Genomic DNA, 23,642 nt, shown 5'->3' with positions numbered 1-23,642 from the left:
CAATTGAAACTGTATCTGTGTGTATTAAACACTGCATACCATCCCAAACCTAAGCAGGTTTCTTCTTAGAGTTCGCAAATTTACTTCTCCTCCTTCCAGTGTGGACAGCGAACGAGATGCTTCTGTAAGCTACTTCCAGCTTTTGGGATTCGTTTCTAATTCTAACTTCAGATGTTCTGTCGATAATGCAAACATAATAAATATCAATATGTTACACACACTTTACAACAGGACACACATTCACACTAAATGCACATATAAAATTACTGTCCTCCTAGCTGTGCTAATGCATGGTATGTCAGGGTACAACGACTGTGGCGGGGTTTCTCTCGTAGATGGAACGGTGTGACAGGGGAGGTGCAGTGTTTCACAGGTAACGCCTTCACACAAATGTCAATCCTGGAGAAATTCTAAGTTACAGCTATGAAGTTTGCAAACGATGGTATTAACAGATTATGGGAGTGTGACCACAAATTCGGCAACTCAACTGTTCATTATTATAAACACAACGGATTACAGGATTACGCTAAAATGGCACCAGAAGGAGCTACTTATTTTTGCCTTTTCTTCTTTCTGTTCTTGTTATATTAAAATTAACTGTTTTTGCTAAAACACAGTGGAGTTGACATAGTTTCACCTAATATGTTAATTCAGTTGTAACTGTGATATAATCCTGGAACATTCTATTATTACACAAATGACTGAGAATAATTCATGTCAATAGGTGATGAAAAGATCGTGCTAGATGTAGAAATAAGCGGGTGAGCCCTTCACTTATGTTGTTAGAAGCCAATGTTAATTCTCCTTTCACCGTCTATCGATTGCCCTTAAAACAATTTAATTGTTTCACTGAAAAAAAACTGTATTACTTGCATATTGCAGTAGATAAGAAAGTTTTAAATGCTAACTGTATGGTAAAATTTTCTCTGCTTTGTGTGCTATCTTTTGCCGAACCACTTTCGACATGTGATGCATGTTACAAATATTTCACTTTCACTCTATCATTTGTGCACGTTATCATCAGTGAGTGCATTACAGTCAATTCATTTTCTCAGGATTACAGATGCCTATAGCTGTAATCCCAAGTTTAGAGAAAAATTCAGTGTGTTATATGTATTTAATATGCACATTGTATGCCCTATCATGAACCAAACACGAACTCTCAGTTACCTCTATTTTTCATTGCAGATTATTTGAATTTTGCGCATTACCTTAGTTGATGAAATATTAAATAATTATGACTGCTAACGAAATGATAGACAATCCACCATCAAGCCAATCAATGAGATTACGAGATGGAGAGAATCAAATAGTTTGACTGAATAGGTTCTTCAAAATCGTTTGAGAAAGGCTGCTGAACAGCTAACAAGTGCACATCTCCATTCCCACAATACAGCTGAAGTTGTCAGATAATTTTCCACTCATAACGGACAAAACAAAAAGTTCAGTAGTCAACAGCAAAATGAGGTGGCCACCCCTTCACAACAGAGGGATGGACTCACCCAGCTGTGAGAATGAGAATGCGGTTTCTTTGCAGGAGCCAAATTATCTTGCACAATTCTACGCAGCAGGTCAAAGACTCTCCATTACCAAAGACGAATACATAGCAAAAAAATCATAAGGAGCGTAATATAGAATTCCTATTCTTTCAATCCCCTCCCAGAATCGAACCCTGGTTCCATCCCTGATCCTGGAGTGTATCACACTGATCAGTCGGACTTTGTGAAAAACTACGTGCAAGTTGCACTTTATTGATTCGATGTGAAAAAAAAGAGTGGATTTGTACATTTTTGTATCAGTCTTCGGAAATATCAGGGCAAATTAGGACAAAAAATTTAGAAAAAGGCTTGTTCATGCGAAAAAAGTCCTGTAATTGACGTATCAAAATATGTAAAAATGTGTGAGACTGATGTTCAACATTTCATTAGAAATTTCCTCTTACCAGTTGCAGAAAACAGTTTATTGCTCTTGTTGGATTCGTAGCCTAGCCTGGGCATAAACAGAGTAAGATGATGGGATTTTACAGTTACCTAGGCTAGCCACAATCAAGGAATTGCATCGATTCCTTGGTATTGTCGCCATCTGCCTCACACAGCAGAACTGCAGGAACCATTAACTGCAACATTGAGTGGTCCACAGACTAAAGGCAACTTCTCAGTGCAGTGGACTAAGGCTATGTGCTTTGCATTTGAGGCCATGAATTAGAGCATGGCTGATGCTGCACTTCTAGTTCATCCCAATCTCGACGCACCTCCTGCATTAGTAGCGGTTGCAAACCAGATGGCTATCGGTGCAGCTCTACGCCAGTGCTCACGCCATTCATGGGAATCATTAAGATACTCTTCACGAAAAATGTTACCCTCTCATAGCAAGTGGAGTGCCTGTGACAGCCGGCTTCTGGCAGTATATGGGGCAATGATGTATTTCCATCCTCAAGTCGAAGCCATTTCAACCATCTAGAGTTCGTAGCTCAGTTCACTACTTACATCAAACACGTTTTGGGAATCAGTAATGTAGTGGCCGACTGTCTTTCACGTGCCAGTGCTCGAGTATCATGTCGTTTTGGAAACCCAGAATCTACTATGTAGGAATCAACATGGATTCCGGAAACAGCGATCGTGTGAGACCCAACTCGCGTTATTTGTTCATGAGACCCAGAAAATATTAGATACAGGCTCCCAGGTAGATGCTATTTTTCTTGACTTCCGGAAGGCGTTCGATACAGTTCCGCACTGTCGCCTGATAAACAAAGTAAGAGCCTACGGAATATCAGACCAGCTGTGTGGCTGGATTGAAGAGTTTTTAGCAAACAGAACACAGCATGTTGTTATCAATGGAGAGACGTCTACAGACGTTAAGGTAACCTCTGGCGTGCCACAGGGGAGTGTTATGGGACCATTGCTTTTCACAATATATATAAATAACCTAGTAGATAGTGTCGGAAGTTCCATGCGGCTTTTCGCGGATGATGCTGTAGTATACAGAGAAGTTGCAGCATTAGAAAATTGTAGCGAAATGCAGGAAGATCTGCAGCGGATAGGCACTTGGTGCAGGGAGTGGCAACTGTCCCTTAACATAGACAAATGTAATGTATTGCGAATACATAGAAAGAAGGATCCTTTATTGTATGATTATATGATAGCGGAAGAAACACTGGTAGCAGTTACTTCTGTAAAATATCTGGGAGTAAGCGTGCGGAACGATTTGAAGTGGAATGATCATATAAAATTAATTGTTGGTAAGGCGGGTACCAGGTTGAGATTCATTGGGAGAGTCCTTAGAAAATGTAGTCCAGCAACAAAGGAGGTGACTTACAAAACACTCGTTCGACCTATACTTGAGTATTGCTCATCAGTGTGGGATCCGTACCAGATCGGGTTGACGGAGGAGATAGAGAAGATCCAAAGAAGAGCGGCGCGTTTCGTCACAGGGTTATTTGGTAACTGTGATAGCGTTACGGAGATGTTTAATAAACTCAAGTGGCAGACTCTGCAAGAGAGGCGCTCTGCATCGCGGTGTAGCTTGCTCGCCAGGTTTCGAGAGGGTGGGTTTCTGGATGAGGTATCGAGTATATTGCTTCCCCCTACTTATACCTCCCGAGGAGATCACGAATGTAAAATTAGAGAGATTAGAGCGCGCACGGAGGCTTTCAGACAGTCGTTCTTCCCGCGAACGATACGCGACTGGAACAGGAATGGGAGGTAATGACAGTGGCACGTAAGGTGCCCTCCGCCACACACCGTTGGGTGGCTTGCGGAGTATGAATGTAGATGTAGATGTAGACAAGTCCTACTGACTTTTCTACGCTTGCTTGAGTGCAACACGAAGATGGGAAACTCTGAACATTCATCGCCGATGACACCTCTGCATTACAATTGCAACTCGTCATCATTTGGGAGAAGCTGCGAAGTTCTACTGTGACACGTCGCACGAATGACCTCGCCCATTTCTCCCACCAGCTTCAGAAGATAAGCTTTCAATAGTGCCCATAATCTGTGTCATCCAGGAGTACATCTCACCTTTTGACGCATGTCCCAATGCTTTGTATGGCCAGGCATGGAAAAGGAGTGTTAAAAATGGACAAGGACATGGTTCCAATGGCAAAGGCGTAGAGTTTTCTCGCATTGCGCATGCCCCAGTCGGTAACTTCACAGACACAGCTGGATGTGTCGCCCATGTACACCTGTATGTTGTGGGGCCACTTCCTCCCTCGAATGGTGAACACTACCTTTTCACAATGATTCATCATTTTACCTGCTGGCCAGAGGCAGTGCCAATTGATAATATTACCACTGAAACGTTAGCCACTACTTTGTGTCAACGTGGTTAGTGAAGTTTGGGTGCCTGTAGCATGTTACTACCAATTGTGGATGGCAGTCTGAGTCAGACCTGTTCACACAGTTGCCAAATTTTGCAGGTATGTCCACCACAGGACCACCAATTACCAACCCACTAGCAATGGCATGGTCGAGCACTAGCATCATTCCTTGAAGGCAGCTCTCATGTGGCATGACAATACGTGGACTTCAGCTATTCCAATGGTTCTGCTTGGCCTACAAATAACTTATAAACGGAGAGACATTGTGTCTGCCTGGTAGATTCATCGATGACGATACACTGCAAACTTCCTTGCAACAAAAGCTGGATTTCTTACGTCACCTATGGAACCATGTGCACAGTTCCGTCCTCCAAAGGCTTCACGCCGTGGCATGCTGCTTTGTTACATGGATCAGGACCTGGATCACTGCTCTCATGACATGCTCCACACCGATGGCATAAAACCATCATTACAACCTCCGTACACTGGACTGCATATTGTGTCACAGAGAAGTATGCAGATGTTGGACATATTGGTCAATGGCAGGTCAACAACCAATTCTCTGAACTGAGTCAAGCCTACGTACAATTTTCAAGAGGAATTACCGTCCGCTACCATGCGGAGACATCAGAATCTGCCTAAACAAGAAGTACAGCTGCAAACACCACCACTGCCGCAGTCGCCCGCAGAACATACACCAATGCGGACGATTCACTCCAGACACCGTGTTCACTTCCCTGCCCCTTCACGCGAGTCGATAGGCCTGACCGGCTGAGATAGTGTCCAACACGACAGCTGTTCAGCGCTAGTGCTGAGGACTTACATGCTCGCATAGTGTGTACGAGCGTCGGTGGCGTAACAGCTGAATTGCGGCTATCAAAGTAGTTATACGCAGGCCGCAACAGGCGCTGTGTTTTCCCTTCGCCTGTAATGAGTGAATCACGACTGTCGTAGAATTCCGTGATCTGTTGTCGGGGGCTCTCATATTTGTCCTTTCTCCATGCGCGATTTTCGCCTTGTGTGTTTTATGTTCCACGTTTTTTTTAATGTTTTGTGCTATCACTCTGGGTTGCAGTTCAGTTAGCGTCCTGCTAAGGGTAATCCTGTGGCGTTGGATTAATCAGAATTCTGAAATCGATCAGTTCGAATTACAGCGTTCCTGACAATCTGGAATTACGGTGTTGTTATGATTCCGCTTCCTGTTCAATAATTTACTGTCCGCCAATTAGTGAGTGGAACAATTCCAGTAATTAGATCTTTTCTATTCGTCGTTAGTTCTTCGATTTTATTTATTTATTAATTTTTTTTTCACTGCTGTCCTTTGACAAAATGTATTTCTACATCTTTGGTTAGCGTTAGACTGTTGTGGTAAACTTAACGCTTTGCCGGGAGAAAGGGTAACAGGGAAATTAGAATGGAATTGCCGTATTAGATACTGTTTTGTTAAACAATTTGATAATTAAAAGGAACTTGTTTTTTCGAACGTGAAAACCCAGTAGGCGTACTCAATAAAACAGTTACCAAAAACCAGCAATTTCTGAAGGTAAAGTTGTGAAATAGGACTACAGTGGTATTTCAACAGAAGTTACATTTGCGCTTGATTGATAATGAGCGGTATTTTATAGTAAGCATTTCGTATGTACAAAATGTTTGTCGTACGCAGCAGTAACTGCATTGTTGTGATGAAGTTTTATCATGTAGATTCGCAGTTAGGTTGTTTTAAACTTTTAAGTATATGGCGAGCTTTTCGGTAAAATACTGTAGAAAACAGTTTGCACGTACGCCTCTGCTCCCCGTGTTAAAAGCAGTTACATCGCACGTAAAGTACTTGTCAGCGAGTTCTATTTGTGAAGTTATGCTGTAAATTTCGGTTTGTGGAGCGTCAAACACAGAGAATAGCTCACATAAGACGAAACCTAACATTTTGTGAAGTCTAATTTTTTAGAACTATTGTTTTGTGCGTAAAGGGGTCGTTCATATTCCTCCACAAATTATATTCTTAGCGTATGGAGAAGGTTGTTCAAGTCTCCGTGTGCGAAATAGAAAAGTAATAAAAATATATTAGTCCAACACGTTGCAAAATCACTTCTTTAAAGACTATTCATGTGCCCAAATTGATCTGAATTCATCCAGGAATTTGAAAGACATTATCTGAATGTGTCTGAATAGATTAAGCAGAATTTAATGGCGAACTTATAGTTAGACTCTTGATCAATGGTATCATTGTACCAAAATGGAAACCAGAGAACAGACAGTTTTGTGTTTTGGCTCAGCAATAATCTATAACTCTATGATTATATCAAGAAGTACCAGTCTTTCATTTATTTTTATTGCAGTGACATGATCTTACTTACCAATGAGAGGAAAAAAAGATAGGTGCACCACACATCCAATAAAGGATTGATAACATCATACAGTCTTATAATTCTTATCATTTCTTTGAGCCCTGAGAAAAGAATGTAGTTATGTAGATGATCGTATTGGAATGAAGTTGCACTTACAGATGTTTATGGTGATATACTGATTTGTTCTGATAAATGTGAAAATAAAATCTGAGACTACAACAGAACCCAAAAAGTTATAGTATGACCTTTTGTGATAGTTTTTGCAAAAACGTGGTGTATGCACCAAAGTAGTAATTGGAGGTTTTAAATTGTATAGTGCTGTTTCTGTAAGGAAGGAGGGTCTGGTTATTGCCATAATGATGTGAATTAATTATAGAACGAATTGTTTTAGCAGTGAACCTAGTCTGTGAGCTATGCTGTCAACACAAATGAGTTTTATATTCAAATCCATTGGCTTTACCAACTCACAGCCAAACTTTCGCATCCCACCTAACCGAAATCTCATCACTTTGCAGATTCTCTCTGTCGCCACTATTGAGATTTTTGGCAGTTGCACGCTTGAACCCAGAACACCACTTTTCATCCCCATCTTCATTTTTCAGAGCAAACCCAGGTGGATAAACATCTCTATCCTACATCATCTCATTCTCAGAAGGAGAGGGTGTGATGGTAGATTAAAAGAGTAAAGAAAAGCAGAGTGAAAAGAATTGTAATATTTGTGTGATTGCTACATTGGTTGTCGAAGCCTCCCCTGCATCCAGTACTTGATTTTTTACTGGGGCTTAAAATTTTTTCATTATTAATTGTATTCTTGTTTCTGAAAAGGCATCCATACTTCAGTCAATTCAGGAGGCTAATGGCTGACAAAGGGGAGTGAAAGTTTTTAGAACAGCCCAAAATGTGTTTGGAAATGTATGGAATCTCTAAGATAATTATGATCTTAACAGGTGGGACAAACAAGGGTTGTGATACTACCAATCGACTTTTACCCATGACGTCATCAAGGTAGTAGACACCAGTACTTGGAGGGAGGGGGTATTTGATATGATGACCAGAAGTCACTCATTATGCCCACAAACAAACAACAATAGTACATGAATATTTAACTCCAGCAATAGAATGAAACACTTATGGGACAACAAGTGGAAGTGGGAGGTTTTGAGCAGGGACAAACTAAATACATGACAGTAACAATCATGACTCCATTCCACAATGAATATTAACATGTAAATGGTGCACACAAAATTGTCAACAATAAGCCAAAGAAAAGGAAAAAAAAGAGCACCATTGGTATTGTGCTTTTTGCTTGACCTATATAACTCAAATGAAGAGTGCAATACCAGGAACCCACACACATCTTGAAGATCTGATACAGCAAAATTTCCCTTGACCTATATAGCTCAAACAAAGCCCATGATACCAACAACAGACAACTAAATGTCATCAAAACCTAAAGAGATGAAAATACAACAACCCACTCCTTGATTCCCAGTATAAATTTCGATACCCACATCTCAAAGAAAATTATGTTCATACAGAAACACACTACACTTCTTACAGTACAGACCTAGAATACACAATGTGCATATTACACAACCCTTCTGCCTGAATGAGCCACTGGCTCTGGAAGCTTGCCTAATTATAATCTATTATTGTGTGTTCTGCCACTGCTTGGTGAATAGATTTTTTTTTATCTAATCAATTACCTTACATAAACTCATTCACCCATTGCTGTTCATATTGTGTATTAATGACCTTGCAGACAATATTAATAGTAAAATTGGTCTTTTTGCAAATGATGCAGTTATCTTTAATGAAGTACTACCTGAAAGAAGCTGTGTAAATATTCTTGGTTTAAATGGTAAGAAATGTAAAATTTCGTGCGACCAGTTCTAGAATATTGCTCAAGTGTGTGGGACCCTACCACATAGGACTAACCGGGGACATTGAACGTGTACAGAGAAGGGCAGCACGAATGGTCACAGGTTTGTTTAATCCATGGAAGAGTGTCACAGAGATACTGAGGGAACTGAATGGGAAGACTCCTGAAAATAGACATAAACTATCCCAAGAAAGTCTATTAGCATTGAAGTTCAAAGAACTGGGTTCAAACAATTACTCTAGGAATATACCACAGCCCCCCACATATCATGAAGGTAAAATGAGAATAATTACTGCACACTCAGAAGCATTCAAAGAATCGTTCTTCCCACATTCCACACATAAATGGAACAGAAAGAAACTTTAACAACTGGTACAATGGGATGTACCCTGTGCCATGCGCCTCGTGATGGTTTGCAGAGTATCGATGTAGATGTAGATTTCTGGTTTGAGAAGCAACAATTTCATAAATTCTGCTCGCTGCTGATATTTCAGACATTCTGCCATTGAGGCCGTATAATTGGAGAAATTTAAATCTATACTCCATAGCGTTGCCCACAGCAGCAATGAATGAATAACACTAAAATAACTTTCCAGCCATTAGCAACACAAAAAAATTCAACAATTTGAAAACTGGAAAAATCGGTAGCAAATAACTAACTACAAAATAATTCACTGACAAGGCAACAAAAAGAAACTTCCAACACACCAAATAACACACAGCATAGTGCATAGTCCACTAACATCACTTATGAGCCATTTAGAAACATAAACTTAACAGACTAGAGTGGGCCACTACTTAGCCTACTCTTAATACACCATCTGCAAATACAATCCATTTCAAACATGTAAGGGCTCAGTGACTTCACACAAATATAGTTAAGTCACGAGTCAGAGCTGACGGGTGGTATCCCAGCTTTGCATCAGTGTACACTTCCCACTTCTCCCCATTCACAACTGTTTGTTCTGATGTTCTATTTCATATTTAGAGCCTCTGGGATATCTTGGATTGCTGTAGATTACCTGTGTAAATGCATCCTTGTGGTGGAGTGATTAAGAATCTTATTTCCTTAGAGCAGTTTTAAATCTTGACCAATGTACAAACTTTTATTCTATTCACATTTTAGTAACTTCTTTCAGGTGCCCATTTGCCTGTCAGAAGTATCCTTGATTGCAAGTCACCCTGTCAGACATTTACAGTGCACTATGCATGATAGTTCCACCTGTACTCAAATATTGAGAAAAGTGTAAAACTATCCAGATTCACTCATTGTATTGCATATGTAAGTGACTGTAAGCTATTTCCATTTTGTTTTATGCAGTGCATTCATAATCTTGTCTTTATACACCAGAAGGAAGCTGTAGGTCAAGAATAATTGAGTTTAAATTTCAGTAAGTGAATGATGATTAAAATAGATTGTGAATGAATTCTCGAACTCTGAGGAATTGTGCTATGTTGATTGTATGTGATATGTTAACAGTGTTAATACATTGTGAGGGTCTGCAATTTGAGCCCTCAGCACTGTGTCGCACTGGCATTGTGATGCCAGTTGTGCCATCTGAGCGTTCCTGGTGAGCTTACTGAAATTTCAGTTTTGTGTGCCGTGCTCCTCTTTCTTAGAAATCCTTTCATACTCTACAGGAGCTCCATTACAGTGCTCTAGACTTTCATCTCCGCTAGACTGAATAATACGGAGATTGTGTCATATCCACAGCCTCTTGGTTGTTCAAAAAATGTGTTTGCTTACTCCCTTTGAAGTAGGGTGTGTTCTACATGTTTATTGTGTGTAGTAGTTTATGCTGTACTATGGACAGGAACATACTTGAAGCTGTGTAACAGATTGTAGCCTTAAGTTGGTCCATGAGGTATTTTCAGATGAGGTAATTTGTAGCGCACAGCCTGTGAAAGAACAGTCTTAGTCCAAAACGCGCTTTTAACTCATTTCACACAGATGCACATAATGACTTCCTGATGAGCTAGAGGTTATCAGAAGTGACAGCTGTGAAGACAAATAGGGAAAGTATCCATTTAATCTTTTCTGCATGTTTCTCATATGTCATATTCCCACCCCAGTCCTTAGCTGGCAGAAATTAATACTTTCCTGGCACATAGTACACTTGTGCCCCCACACAACAGCAACAGCCATCAAATAATACTGCAGCAAAGTTGTGATTATAGCTCCTTACATGAACAAAAGTAAGTTGTGCCAGTGGTAACAGTGTTTCCATAGTGCAGTGTTGTGACATTGTCAGTAATAGTTGACCACAATATTACTGCACCTGGGAATGAGGACACTTTGGTCGGCCTGTAGTGAGGTTTCACGAGGACATGCTGAACCATTTGTTAGTATATCCACATCTTTCCAGAAAGCTTTTACAGTGTGATGTGTTTTCCACAGTACCAATGTACTTGTTTACTGTAACATCGTGTTTTTCTGATAACAGCCATGGAAGACCAAATGCAGTAATATTGTGGTCAGGTAATAATACCCTTTGTTTGTTGATTGATGTTTCTTACGATACTACAGAAGCTACAGTAGAAAATTTGATGTGGTAACAGTATGTTTGTCATGGGCGAAAGGAAAAGCTTTCCATAAGCTGTTAGAGGAACAAGAGGGGTAGGGGAACTGATTATTCTCTCCCAGTTGCCATCTTGGCTGTTGTACAGTATTCAAAATGTTTGTAATACTGTCCTCGTCATTAAAGATATATTCATAAAGCCCTTCTGGGAGGTAGAACTACAAAGAAATGTGCTAGATACACAAGTATAGTTCATGCATGTGGTGCAGTTTTGGTATTACATTACATTAGTCATGTTCCATGGATCCCACATAGACTCATGTCTGGGATGTGGAAATAAGTCAGTAAGAATTTAAGTGCAATACAGTGCAATGACATTATATTGATGCGTAACAGTGCTAATTCTAATTAACTATTAACCTAAAACATTACATTTAAGTATATTGATAATTTTTACTTTATGGACTGTCTGACAGTAACTGAATGAAACACAATTTAAGTGCCATACGTGTTTTGCCTTTATTTTCTGTAAGGCATCTTCAGCGGCAGGTTGCATGGACGATTTCCTACATATTATGCTCCTGTCACATTTTTGGCGTTGTTCTTCCTCTTCTAAATGCTAATTTGCAGTTTTTTCTCCACATTTCACAGCACTATGAACTTGACACTTGTTTTGATGCAATGTTTTGGTTTGTGACGGGCCATAAAATAAAAATTATCATTATACCGTAATATTACACGCAACTGAGGAAGACAAGACTACAAAAGTTGAAGATATTAAATTTAAGGTTTTCTGTAATTATATTCTTCAGTGGAGGAGGAGCTGCCCAATAGAAAGTTCTTTAATTTAGTCTTTAAACTCACTACATCACATAACATTGCATTTTAAGTGCTCAGGTAGTTTGCTGAATAAATATCCCCTTTTTGTGCTAATGTTAACACATTCAGATCTTTGTAGAGGTTGTTTTTGCCCTTAGTGTTACATTCATACTTTTTGCTATTTTTTTTATTAAAAGAGGAATAAGGGTATGACAGGGCATTAATGACCATACGTATTGTGTAGTATAAGGGACTGTCATATAAAAACGAGACATGAAACAAAATAAGTAAACTGTTTATTGTTTTGAAAGAATCACCATAACTGTGAGAAGACTGTCAATGCCGTCATGGAAAAATGTTTGTGGCTGCCTACGCAACCATGATTGTGCCGAGGCATGCACCTCTACATCCAAAGCTAATCAGTGGCAACAAATATCTTTCTTTGGGGCTCCAAAAATATGGATATCATATGGGGAGAGATTCGGACTGTGTGGAGGATGGGTAAAGTGTAAGGACTTCCCAACAAAACTTTTACAACGTACCCAAAACAACCTTGGCAATGTTTTTCCAAGGTGGTTTCATCTATGCTGCAGAAATTTTGCTGAGAAGCCCCTATACAACCATCATACTGTCCCAATATCCACTCATGTATGTAGCAGTGTTTTTAAGGGCTTTCGGTGATGGTTATTTTGGATTTCTACTGTGTGTGCTTATGTGTGTGTGTGTCTCCTTAGATTTTGTTTATACTTAGTTCTGCTAATTCTGGGTTGTTGGTTTATGGGCTTCATTTGAACTGTATAAGTCTAGCAGAATATGAGATACTGGCTTTTAAGTTGTGTGGGGGTTCCCAGTATTCTTCATTTGAGCTATGTGTGTATGTAGTGAAATGAATGATACCAGTGGTGTGTGATTTTTGCATTTTTTGGTTGGTGATTTTATGTACATCACATTTGGACAAATATTTGTTTGAAGTGGTATCATGATTGTTCTTGTCATGTATTTAATTTGTCCTTTCCCAAAACACTCTACTTCCTACAGTTGTTCTGTTAGTTCCATTGTATTGCTGGAGTTAAATGTTCCACACATTACTCATGTTTGTTTGTGGTGGCTTTATACAGCCGAAAGACAGCTTCTGAATGGTCAGTAGTTGCATCATGCTGCAACAGATGGTGTCAGTGTCTGGAGTGGTAGCACCACTGTAGCATAAAAATAGCTCTTCTCTGCACTGAGAGCTCGCTTCCATGCACTGCTAAGATTATATTCACCACCACGGTTGAAGGTTTCCTCATATATTCTTATTTCTATACCCTCTTTAATTATAAGAGTCCCAGTATATGGGAGTGTGGCACAAAACTTTTGTTTTGTCAAACAGTATTTTATGTTTGTTTGTGAGACTGTGCTCAGCAACTGCATATTTCTCCAGTTCTTGATTTTTAATATGCCAGTGATGTCCTGCACAACAGTCAGAAATATTGCAGATGGACTGATCAATGTAATTGCTTCTGCACTCACATGGAATGTTGTAAATCCCAGGAATCCTGGGGCTGAGACTGTCGTTGACAGCTATGGCCCTCATGATATCAAGTCAGCATTCTCCAAGAAAAGGAAATGTGAAAATGTTCGACATTCACATAATGAGCCACTTGTTGCATTACTTCCCTTCTACAACATTACATCCAGCAAAAGAAGCAGAGTCCTGGGAAGAGAGGCATCAGATTTATTTTCTGACCTCCTAAGAAGATAAAGCAGATGCTATGCCCTATTAAAGACAGTCTCTGGCTCAGGATTCCTGGAATTTACAACATCCCATGTCAGTGTGGAAGCAGTTACATTGGTCAGCCCATCTGCAACATTTCTGACTGCTGTGCATGACATCAGTGGCATATTGTATCTTTACTCATCTATTCATAAGCTTTCAAATGCTACTAAAAATAGTATACAAAAAAGTTTACATATCTCAGTTTGAGTTAGAGTTCGAAGTATTAACTATGTAACAAAATTAAGTGCTTCTTTATGTACTATTAATCACTGAAAATCAAATTTCATTATCTTGAACTGTTCTGGCATGAAAGGGGAGTCCAGTGTTACATGAATCATCCTGCAATAAGCTGCACCTTACTACACTGGTAGACAACTGGGAAAGCACAATGACAGGGCAGAAAGAAAGCAGATCATAGTAGTTGTAGTCATGTGCGAACTGTAGTAATTTGCGTAATTGTATATAAATGCAGGGAGCACGATTTCCATGATTGCAGTCATTTTTATATTTCAATATTATGGTGATTAGTGCATGGAAGTTCACACACACACACACACACACACACACACACACACACACACACACACACACAGAGAGAGAGAGAGAGAGAGAGAGAGAGAGAGAGAGAGAGAGTTAAATAGCTACAAATCTCTTAGGTCTCATTGTTTATAGTTTGGTGTGGTTGCCGTATGTCTTATCTTAGTGAGAACATGATCATAAAATAACTTTTTTATCACTTTTCAGAGAAAAAGCAAATCTACTTACCATTTTCAGGTTTCGGTAGTATTGTAATGGATGGCGGAATTATTGTTCCAGTAGTTATATCCAACTGGATGTGACTTTCAGGAATGTTGATACCTGTAGTATGATACGGGATGTCATACTTAGATTCATAGAAGGGTCCATCAAGATTTGACACTTGAGGTATGAATCCTCCTGTAACAGGAAGATGGTTGTGTGTGTTTACTCAGCATAGTATTAGGTGACAGTAGAACAACTTCACAAAGGCAAAACATGAGAACTTGTTGATTTTTCTGTTTGACATTTTGTGATCTGTGTCAAAGGATGTTACAAATTCTTGTGTTGGCTTTTTGTCTTGCATGCAGCATATATCTGGCAGCACATAAATATAATATTAAGAAAATTTTTTCCACTGGAGAATAAGAAATAACACTAAGGATACATAACAGTACACACACAATAGCTTAAGTGATCTGAACACTCATTCGAAACAAGTAAATGAGAGTGTGAGCTGTCTGAACAGTAGATTTTTTCCTCTCCTGGAGACTAAGCAAGTTCAGGAAAAAATTTGAAGGACAAAATAAAGTACACAAGAAAAGAAGAGACCATTGTGAAAAATTGATAGTGTTAACATAATCAAGAAATAAGAGAAGCAAATTGAAGCTGAAAATTGTCATTTAGGTGAGAATGAAACGGATTTATGTGTTTTGTGGGAAATTCTCTTATTATTATTCCTCAGACAGTATCTTCTTTTTCCCAGTGCACTGTTCACTTCTGCATGAGAAATTTATTCTGCAATCAATGCCTTTTTAAGCTATGTCTTCCAAATCTGTGTTTAATTTCACTAGGGCGATGGTCTCTGAGCCTTGATAGAGTAGGGGAAACAAACTTGTGGATTAAATGTCAAAATCAATCTATATAGCTTGTTACACTAGCGACTTTCAATTATGATTCTTAGTTCTCTTTGAGAAGTACACAATTTTAATCCATTAGGGGTATGAACAGTGAACCCTTGCTACGTGAAAAAATTGTTTTTGAGGCAATATTTTGTTCTCTCTCTTTTGAAATTTGACAAGAACTACTTAATTTTCAGTTCTAGTTTTTTGAGGTAACTAGATATTGCGATAAGCTTTTTGAAGTAACTAGATATTGCAAAATACTTGTTGTTACAATTCTGAGACTTCTGTTGTGTAGTCTTTGTGATCATTTAGTGCTCTAATAGTTTAAGAAAAACTTCATGGTCACATGTCACAAGGGTTGCAGCGATAATGTACTGATATTTTTTTCTTTATAAAATATCAGCCCTTGGCAAAGTAATAGTTATTCACAGTGTATCTTGATATTCATGCCATGCTTCTAAACACAGTCCTCAAAGGTAAACAGTGCACAAATTAAATATATTGTTGGTAACAAGATAGTCATTACTCTCAAAATTTTTCTTATTAGATTCACAGTAGGGTAAAATGAGGATAACTGGCCATGGAGGTTAACTACACAACTCAATGAGAAATCAACAAGTAGGGGAAATTGTTCTTGGAAAGTTTAATTATCTCATGTTAGCAGCCCTTTATCTCCTCAGCTAATGCTTTGTCAGCTAAAATAGTTAACTCCCATATTATTTTAATTATTGTTGAATTAAAAACATTTTAAATGAATTTTTCCTTTTGTATGTCTATTCTGTCTTTAGTTTGACTGTCAGCTACGTGTGTGATGATTTCAATGATAAATGTGGTTTTCTAGGTTTCATTTCATTTTCAAATGTACATTTGGTTGATGTTATGCTGTTGCAAATATATTTCACTATTCCCTATGGGATTAATTGAAGTGAACTGGTAAGTGAGAATGAATTTTTCACTCTGCAGCGGAGTGTGCACTAATGTGAAATTCCTGGCAGATTAACGCTGTTGTCAGACCGAGATTTGAACTTGGAACCTTTGCTTTTTGCTGGCAAGTGCTCTATCAACTGAGCTACCCAAGCACAACTCTCAATCTGTCTTCACAGGTGTACTTCACCAGTACCTCATCTTCAACCCTCCCAACTTCAAAGAAGTCCTCCTGCAAAACTTGTGGCATTAGCACTCATGGAAGGAAGGTACTGGTGAAATAAAGCTGTGAGGAATGGTCGTAAGTCGTGCTGAGTAGCTCAGTCAGTAGAGCACTTGCCCGCAAAAGGGCCTCAATCTGGCACAAAGTTTTAACCTTCCAGAAAGTTTCAACAAGTAAGTGACTCTGTTAAACCTACAAAAAATATTCCTTGTACCTCCACATAACAACACATTGTAATCTTGTGGCAAGCATAAGGTGGTGAGTAGCAATTTATGGTGTTCGTGAACTGTTTGGCAGAGCACTCGCCTTCACTTTTGCCACCTGGGTATTCAGTATTGTCCAATGAAAAGAGATGTTTTTGGATGCAAAGAGTATCTGCCAGTTTATTTGACTGAGGAAACTACACCAATAATTCTGACAGATGCTCTTAACAAAAACAGTAATGAAGAAGCCACTAGGCCATAGGTGGGCAACTGCTGGCTTTCAGACTTGATCCACCCCGTGATTCATTTCTGTCTGCCCCACAGAATAAATTTGTAGGAGGGAGAGAGCCAGGTGCTTGCATTTTACTCCGCCCAGGATCTGTTTTCAAATATTTCTGCTGACACTCGGCTTTCTTTGGGTTTACAACTAATGATACATACCAATGAAAGTGTTGCGTAATCCACACTTAATCAAAGCCTTTTTGCTTCCACAATATTTGAACCACAAAGAGAAACATATTTCCACTGTGAGCGTGAAGTTGTGGCCTGTGTGCTAATGTGTGTGCGGCAATGGTGCAAAAATAATTACAGAATTCTCACAAAATGTGCAGATTTAAACAATGGCAACAGGGTGCCATTCATATCAGTTTGTCACTCCATAAACCCCAGCCTTACGATTGCTGTAGTTTCGACTTTATGCACAAGGAGCGGTGCCGTGACATCATGTGACAAGGTGGTCTGCAAGTGTGAGTAAGTATGTGAATCAAGCCCCCGGGTCACCAAAGGTTGCCCATACCTTACCTAGATTAGCAGAAGAAAAGAGAAAGAAGTAATCTAATTTAGCAAAAAACTCTCAAAACAAAAGGAATGAAAACTTAAGCAGAAGCTATTCTTTTCGAATAATCATAAGTGAATGAATACTCTGTTACCTATGACAACTCATCATTAGTGGTGTGTCTTTCAACAGATGAAGACAGGGATTTCATGGTTTTAAGTTCTGTGGCAAAGAGTCTAAAACTTATGTTGCTGGCTGGAACCCAGAATTGACAGCAGTGAGATTTTTGGGGTGAATCTTAAGTGTATGTCAAAAGGATGGACTAATGTGAAATAGGATGGTGTGTATTTCACAATAGACAAGAAACTCAAATTCATCAATATAGAAATTCAAGTTACATGCAGTGTTGTTTGGATAAGACTCAGTATCAAAGAGAGCATAAACTTGTCATTGGATCTTTATGTTGATCACACTTCACTCTCAGATGTGACCAAAAATGTTTGAGAAAATTTCAGTTCACTAGTATGTATGCCCCCTATCACACTGTCATCGTGTCATCATAGAAGGAGATTTTAATCATCCAACAGTCAGTTGAGAAATGGCAAGACATCCTATGAAACAATAGAAAATGCCTACTCTGAGAGCTACATAAAACAGATAAGCCCACCTGTGATGGAAATATGTTAGATCTAATAGCATCAAACTGACCTGACCTCTTTGCTGATGGCCTTATTGAAACTGATTTCAGTGGCAACATTGGTTACTGCAGTACCAGATTCAACTAAAACAAGTAGGAAAATTTACCTGCTTCATATACTAAGGGAAAGGCAACCACTCACCTACAGCAGATTGATGCATGGACCACAGAAACACGTAACTAATAGAAAACAGCATTCATGTTAATTTTCAAGCACTAACGCTTTTTTTTCTAGTAATAACACACACATTCACATACACAACTGCACAGACACCTAAACACACGCTCCAGTGGGTACATAAAGAGTCTTGCCATGGCCACAGGAATTTGTATTTGGGTGTCAGTAGTTGAGAGAGAGAGAGAGAGAGAGAGAGAGAGAGAGAGAGAGAGAGAGAGAGAGAGCGAGTGCTAATGCTCAATAGCTAGGCTGAATGCCGTTTTCTGTTACGCATTTATGTTCTCCACACATCAGTCCGCTGTAGATAAGTGGTTACCCTTCCCTTAATCTATGCATTTCTCCATCCAGGAATTTCCAATATTTTTATACCTGTTTAGTAAACTATATAGCTAGCAGTCATGTCACATCTCAAAGCAAACATTTACCTCTGGCAGAGGCTTGTAGAAAAACTATGGCTCAAGTTTAAAACAATAGTTCACAGTTCACTGGATAGATATGTATTTAGTAGATTGTGATGAAAGGGCTCTTCCATACTACACAATAACCATAAAGATAGAGGCACAAAATTTTTGCTGAGTTAAATTTGGGAATTCCCATAAGTATTAGAGGTGCAAAGTTTTCTGTACCCTCATTGTCCATAAATAAGCAATGGTGTCTATAATTAATTTTAATATAAAGGTGGTTATTGTTGTTGTTGTTATTGTTGTTGTTATCGTCTTGACTCTGAAGACTGGCTTGATGCAGCTCTCCATGCTACTCTTATCTTGTGCAAGCCTCTTCATTTCCTCCAACTACTGAAGCCTGCATACTTCTGAATCTGATTACTGTATTTATCTCATGGCCTCCATCTATGATTTTAGCCCCTCACACAGTTTCTTCTAGTACTAGATTGGTGATCCCTTGATGTCTCAGAATGTGGCCCATCAACTGATCCTTTCCTCTGGTCAGGTTGTGCCATGAATTTCTTGTAACTAACAGAACAGAGTACCTCCTCATTAGCTAGGCGATCTACCCACCGAATCTTCAGCATTCTTGTGTAGCACCACATATCAAAAGCTTCTCTTCTCTTCTTATCTAACCTGTTTACTGTACATGTTTCACCTCCATGTGTGGCTATGCTCCAGACAATGTGCCACTTCCCTACTCCCTTGTTACTACTGCTTCTCTTCTTCCTACCACTCCCCTCAGCTTGCACTCAGTGCTGATACCACTTCTTGCCGCTAGCCTAGCAGCTGTTGATGAGAGTCAGGAAGGCATGAGGAGTGGTTTGTTTTGAACTGATTCTCAGAGACTGTACACAAAGTGGCCAGAGATGGTGGCTGTCTATCCTCATTATTGTTCAGACTCAGAGTGTTTGGATTGATCACCATGGTCTCATTTCATCATCATGCTGTTTGTGGTTCGTGAATAGCTGGCTATATGAGTGGATGTCCACGCCGGACCAAAACCGCAAGTCGTTTCTGTGGGTGTCTAATGGATTGGTCTGTCGATTGAAGCCATTCGGTTCCCACTAATGTGCAGGCCCTGCCCATCAGATATAGTCTCACCGATCTGCCTGCTGGCTGGTTTGGTTTGTGTGTGGCGTAATGCAGCAGATTTTCATGGTTTATGCATGGACCTAGGACTGCAGTGTTGCCCAGCAGGCCAGAGGCCATGGGAAATGGATTTCAGGAACTGCGACTCTCTCACCACAAGTACGTTGTGCAGTGTGACGTTTTACAGACATTTTATTTGTTATAGTACATTTTGGCACTTAAAAAGTAGTTTATATGTTAGAAAGTATGGACAATAAGAAGAAGAAAATGGTGTCTGTTGCTGGCAGTTTTTATGCTGTATACTCATATATTTCTCGAAAGAAAAATCTCAAAATACCTGTAAAATAGTAGATCTAACACAGTGGTGATAACCAACAATAACGAACATAGTAGAACCAACATTTTATTGGTGGTCACTTGCAGTGTTGGTTTACACAATTCTTCCCATCCTTATACACTTCTTCCAAGGGACCTACTTTTTCTGAGGTTATTTCTGAAATCAGTGAAGGTATTTCAAATCTGTCTTGCAACTCCAAGGAAATGTGTATTTTTATCACCAAATGTGTTTTGTTTTATTGAAATAAAATAATGTCTGTCTTCTTAATGAAACACATATACCATCTGGCTTGCTTTCTCTATCTAAAAACAGTTCATTACAAAAGATGTTGATGTTGGAACTTAAGATTTTGCTACATCAGGAAATACCATCTGTTTGCATTGTTTTTTCTTTTTTTTTTTTTTTTTTGTGTTTTCTCGTTTGAACTATTGTTTCTTGTACCGTAGCTGCAAAGACAGATTGTTGACTTACACCTTAACTTACCCTTGCGATCTCAAAATTTTTCAGGGAAAAATGCTGAAACTTGTCTGTAAATCAGGGAATTTCACTTGGGAAAACTTGTGACAACCCTGAGTACCTTCAGGAAAGACTTCATAACACTTAAGTCTATGTTCGGAGTTAAATTTCTCTTCTTCAGAAACGCTTTTCTTGCCACTGCCAGTCTGCATTTTATATCTTCTCAACTTTGGCCATCATCAGTTAGTCTGCTGCCTAAATAACAAAACACATCTATCGCTTGAAGTGTCTCATTTCCTAATCTAATTCCCTCAGCATCACCTCATTTAATTTCACTACATTCCATTATCCTTATTTTGCTTTTGTTGATGTTCATGTTAAATCCTCCTTTCAAGATGCTGTCCATTCCATTCAGCTGCTCTTCCAAGTCCTTTGATGTCTCTGACAGAATTACAATGTCATCAGCAAACATCAAACTTTTTATTTCTTCTCCTTGAACTTTAAATCATATTCCAATTTTTCTTTGGTTTCCTTTACTGCTAGCTTAGTGTACAGATTGAATAACATTGGGGATAGGCCACGACCCTGTCTCAGTCCCTTCCCAACCACTGCTTCCCTTTCATGCCCATCAGCTCGTATAACTGCCTCTTGTTTCTGTAAAAGTTGTAAATAGACTTTCGCTCCCTGTATTTTTCCCCCACGACCTTCAGAATTTCAAACAGTGTATGCCAATCAGCATTGTCAAAAGCTTTCTTTATGTCTCCATATGCTTTATATGTTGATTTGTCTTTCCTTGACTCATATATCTTAGATAAGTTGTGGGGTCAGTATGGCCTCATGTGTTCCTACATTTCTCCAGAATCCAAACTGATCATCCCCAAGATCGGCTTCTACCAGTTTTTCCATTCTTCTGTAAAGAATGTGTGTTAGTATTTTGTAACCATAACTCATTAAACTGGTAGTTGGGTAATTTTCGCACCTGTCAGCACCTTTGTTTGTAACTGTAATTATAACATTCTTCCTGCAGTCTGAGGGTATTTGTGTGCCTCATAAATCTTGCACACCAGATGGAAGAGTATTGTCATTACTGACTCTTATAAGGCTATCAGTAGTTCTGACGGAATGGCGTATACTCTGGGGGCCTCGTTTCAAGTTAAGCCTTTCAGAGCTCTGTCAAATCCTTTTTGCATTATCATATTTCCCATCTCACCTTCATCTATGACCTCATCCATTTCTAACCCCCAGGGGACTCGTGGTTCTTTCATGAGCTCGTGCATGGCGCGCATGTGGCCCTGAGTTATTGCAGCCCAATCTTCCTTCCCTGGCTACATTTCCATCATCCTGCTTCTCCCTCCCTATCCTTGCTCCTTCACTGCTGCCCCTTCCTTCCTCTCTCTCATTGTTCTGGTTTATGTCGACCAGGCTCCCCACCTTGTTCCTTGTATTGAATAGCTTTCAGTTTTTTTCTCCTGCTTGTTCATTTTTGTCCTTTTTGGTGTTTAGGTTCCAGCTTGAGTTTGACCTCCACTTCTAAATCTTCTGTTTTTAGTGTGAGCCATTTGGGGAAGAACTCCCTCCCTAGCGTCTTGCCATGGATTCCTCTTCCCTCTTTTTTACCCTCGTCCTTTCCTGCTGTAGCCACTCCCCCCACTAGGTCACCAGCACATGTAGTTGGTTCGTGTGGTGGGGCTGTTAGGTGCCCATCAGTCTGAGTCCCCTGACAATACAGGTATCACACTATTCATACCAGAGCTGTTCCCTCCCCATGTATGTCAAGGAGTGGTTGTTTGTCTTCTGGAGCATCGGAACTGTTGGCAATGGCCACTGTGCCAGGCACCTGGTGGAACTCTTCGGAGAGCCCCTGATCCAAGTGGGTAGTATCAGGCCAGATGCTTGGCATATGAAGCGTATCAAGCTGCAAAAGTGGTCATTATGAAATGGCCGTCTCTTCAAATGGTGAAGAATCATAGAATGCTGCTTTGTATGACACGGCAGCCCTCCTTTCCGTGGCTACACCATGGGAGAAGGGCGAGTCTCACCGTCCAGGGAGGAAACACTTTCCCCGCTACTGCATCTGTACTAGGACACACAGTGACACATTCACTGCCAAGAAGTCATTGTTTTTTGTGGAGAATATCGAGAACAAGTTTGGTGAAGTGGAGTCTATCAGTAAGATGTGGTTGGACTCTCTGTTGAACAAAACTACTTCTGCTACCCAATCTGCAGCTTTTCATGCTTTTGATTGTTTTGGCAATGTCCCAGTGTCTATTACACCTCACCAATCTCTAAATATAGCCCAGGGAGTGATTTTTCATAGGGACCTGCAAACTGATGAGGAACTCCGGGCTAATCTGGAGTGACGCAGCTTTCATTTAGCTTGATGTGTGCAGGCGGGTTGTAAAGACAACCACACAGGTACTGGCACCTTCAATCTGGCTTTCAAGGGGGTGCTCTGCCAGAAAAGGGCGAGGTTATGTGCTACAGATGTGATGTGAAGTTGTACATTACACCACTTGTGAGGTGCTTTCAGTGCTTGCATTTTGGGCTTATGTCTCTCTGCAATATGGCAGACCTTCTGTGTGGTGACTGTGGACACACACTCCATGAGGGAAGCCGCTGTGTTTCACCATCCGTGTGTATCAATTGTCATTACTGTCACTCTCGCCACTCACCAGATTGCCCACTTACATGAGAGAAAAGAAGATCCATGAGTACAAGTCCCTGGATCGCCTATCTTATGCTGAGGCTCATCAGAGATATCACCGACTCCATCCGGTGTCACTTTCTTCAACTTTTGCATCTGTCATGTCCTTTCCCCCTCCTACCTCTTCCTTACCCCAGCCCATCCCCCTCTCCCCTCCACCTCCATCTCCCCTACCCTGCAGTTCTTGCACCCTCCACTCTGGGAGCCACTCCTCTTCCCTGACTGCTCCTCATCTTTGGCACCTACCGGTGATGGGGCTCCCCCCTGCCCCCCATGGTGCCTCTCTCTGGCATGTCTCAGGCTGGATGTCTACTACCACAACTCAGCC

At 40.0% G+C, this 23,642-nt stretch overlaps 1 protein-coding gene and 1 long non-coding RNA gene across 2 annotated transcripts in view; one reads left to right on the top strand and one right to left on the bottom strand.

Moving 5' to 3' along the window:
• Window positions 1-23,642, bottom strand: part of LOC126192219 (uncharacterized) — a 433,600-nt gene that overhangs the window by 30,599 nt on the left and 379,359 nt on the right. The window contains exon 7 of the mRNA XM_049932587.1: window positions 14,408-14,578. Coding sequence (XP_049788544.1) covers window positions 14,408-14,578 — 171 coding nt within the window. The remainder of the gene's footprint in view (window positions 1-14,407; window positions 14,579-23,642) is intronic.
• The window catches only part of LOC126192236 (uncharacterized), a 473,949-nt gene continuing 456,078 nt past the window's right edge, over window positions 5,772-23,642 (top strand). Inside the window, exon 1 of the long non-coding RNA XR_007538476.1 lies at window positions 5,772-5,861. This is a non-coding gene — a long non-coding RNA (uncharacterized LOC126192236). The remainder of the gene's footprint in view (window positions 5,862-23,642) is intronic.

This window comes from Schistocerca nitens, chromosome 1 (assembly GCF_023898315.1).
Source record: "Schistocerca nitens isolate TAMUIC-IGC-003100 chromosome 1, iqSchNite1.1, whole genome shotgun sequence".
NCBI classification, from domain to species: domain Eukaryota; kingdom Metazoa; phylum Arthropoda; class Insecta; order Orthoptera; family Acrididae; genus Schistocerca; species Schistocerca nitens.
The sequence above is the reverse complement of the archived record's forward strand: the minus strand, read 5'-3'. Positions and strand labels throughout refer to the sequence as shown.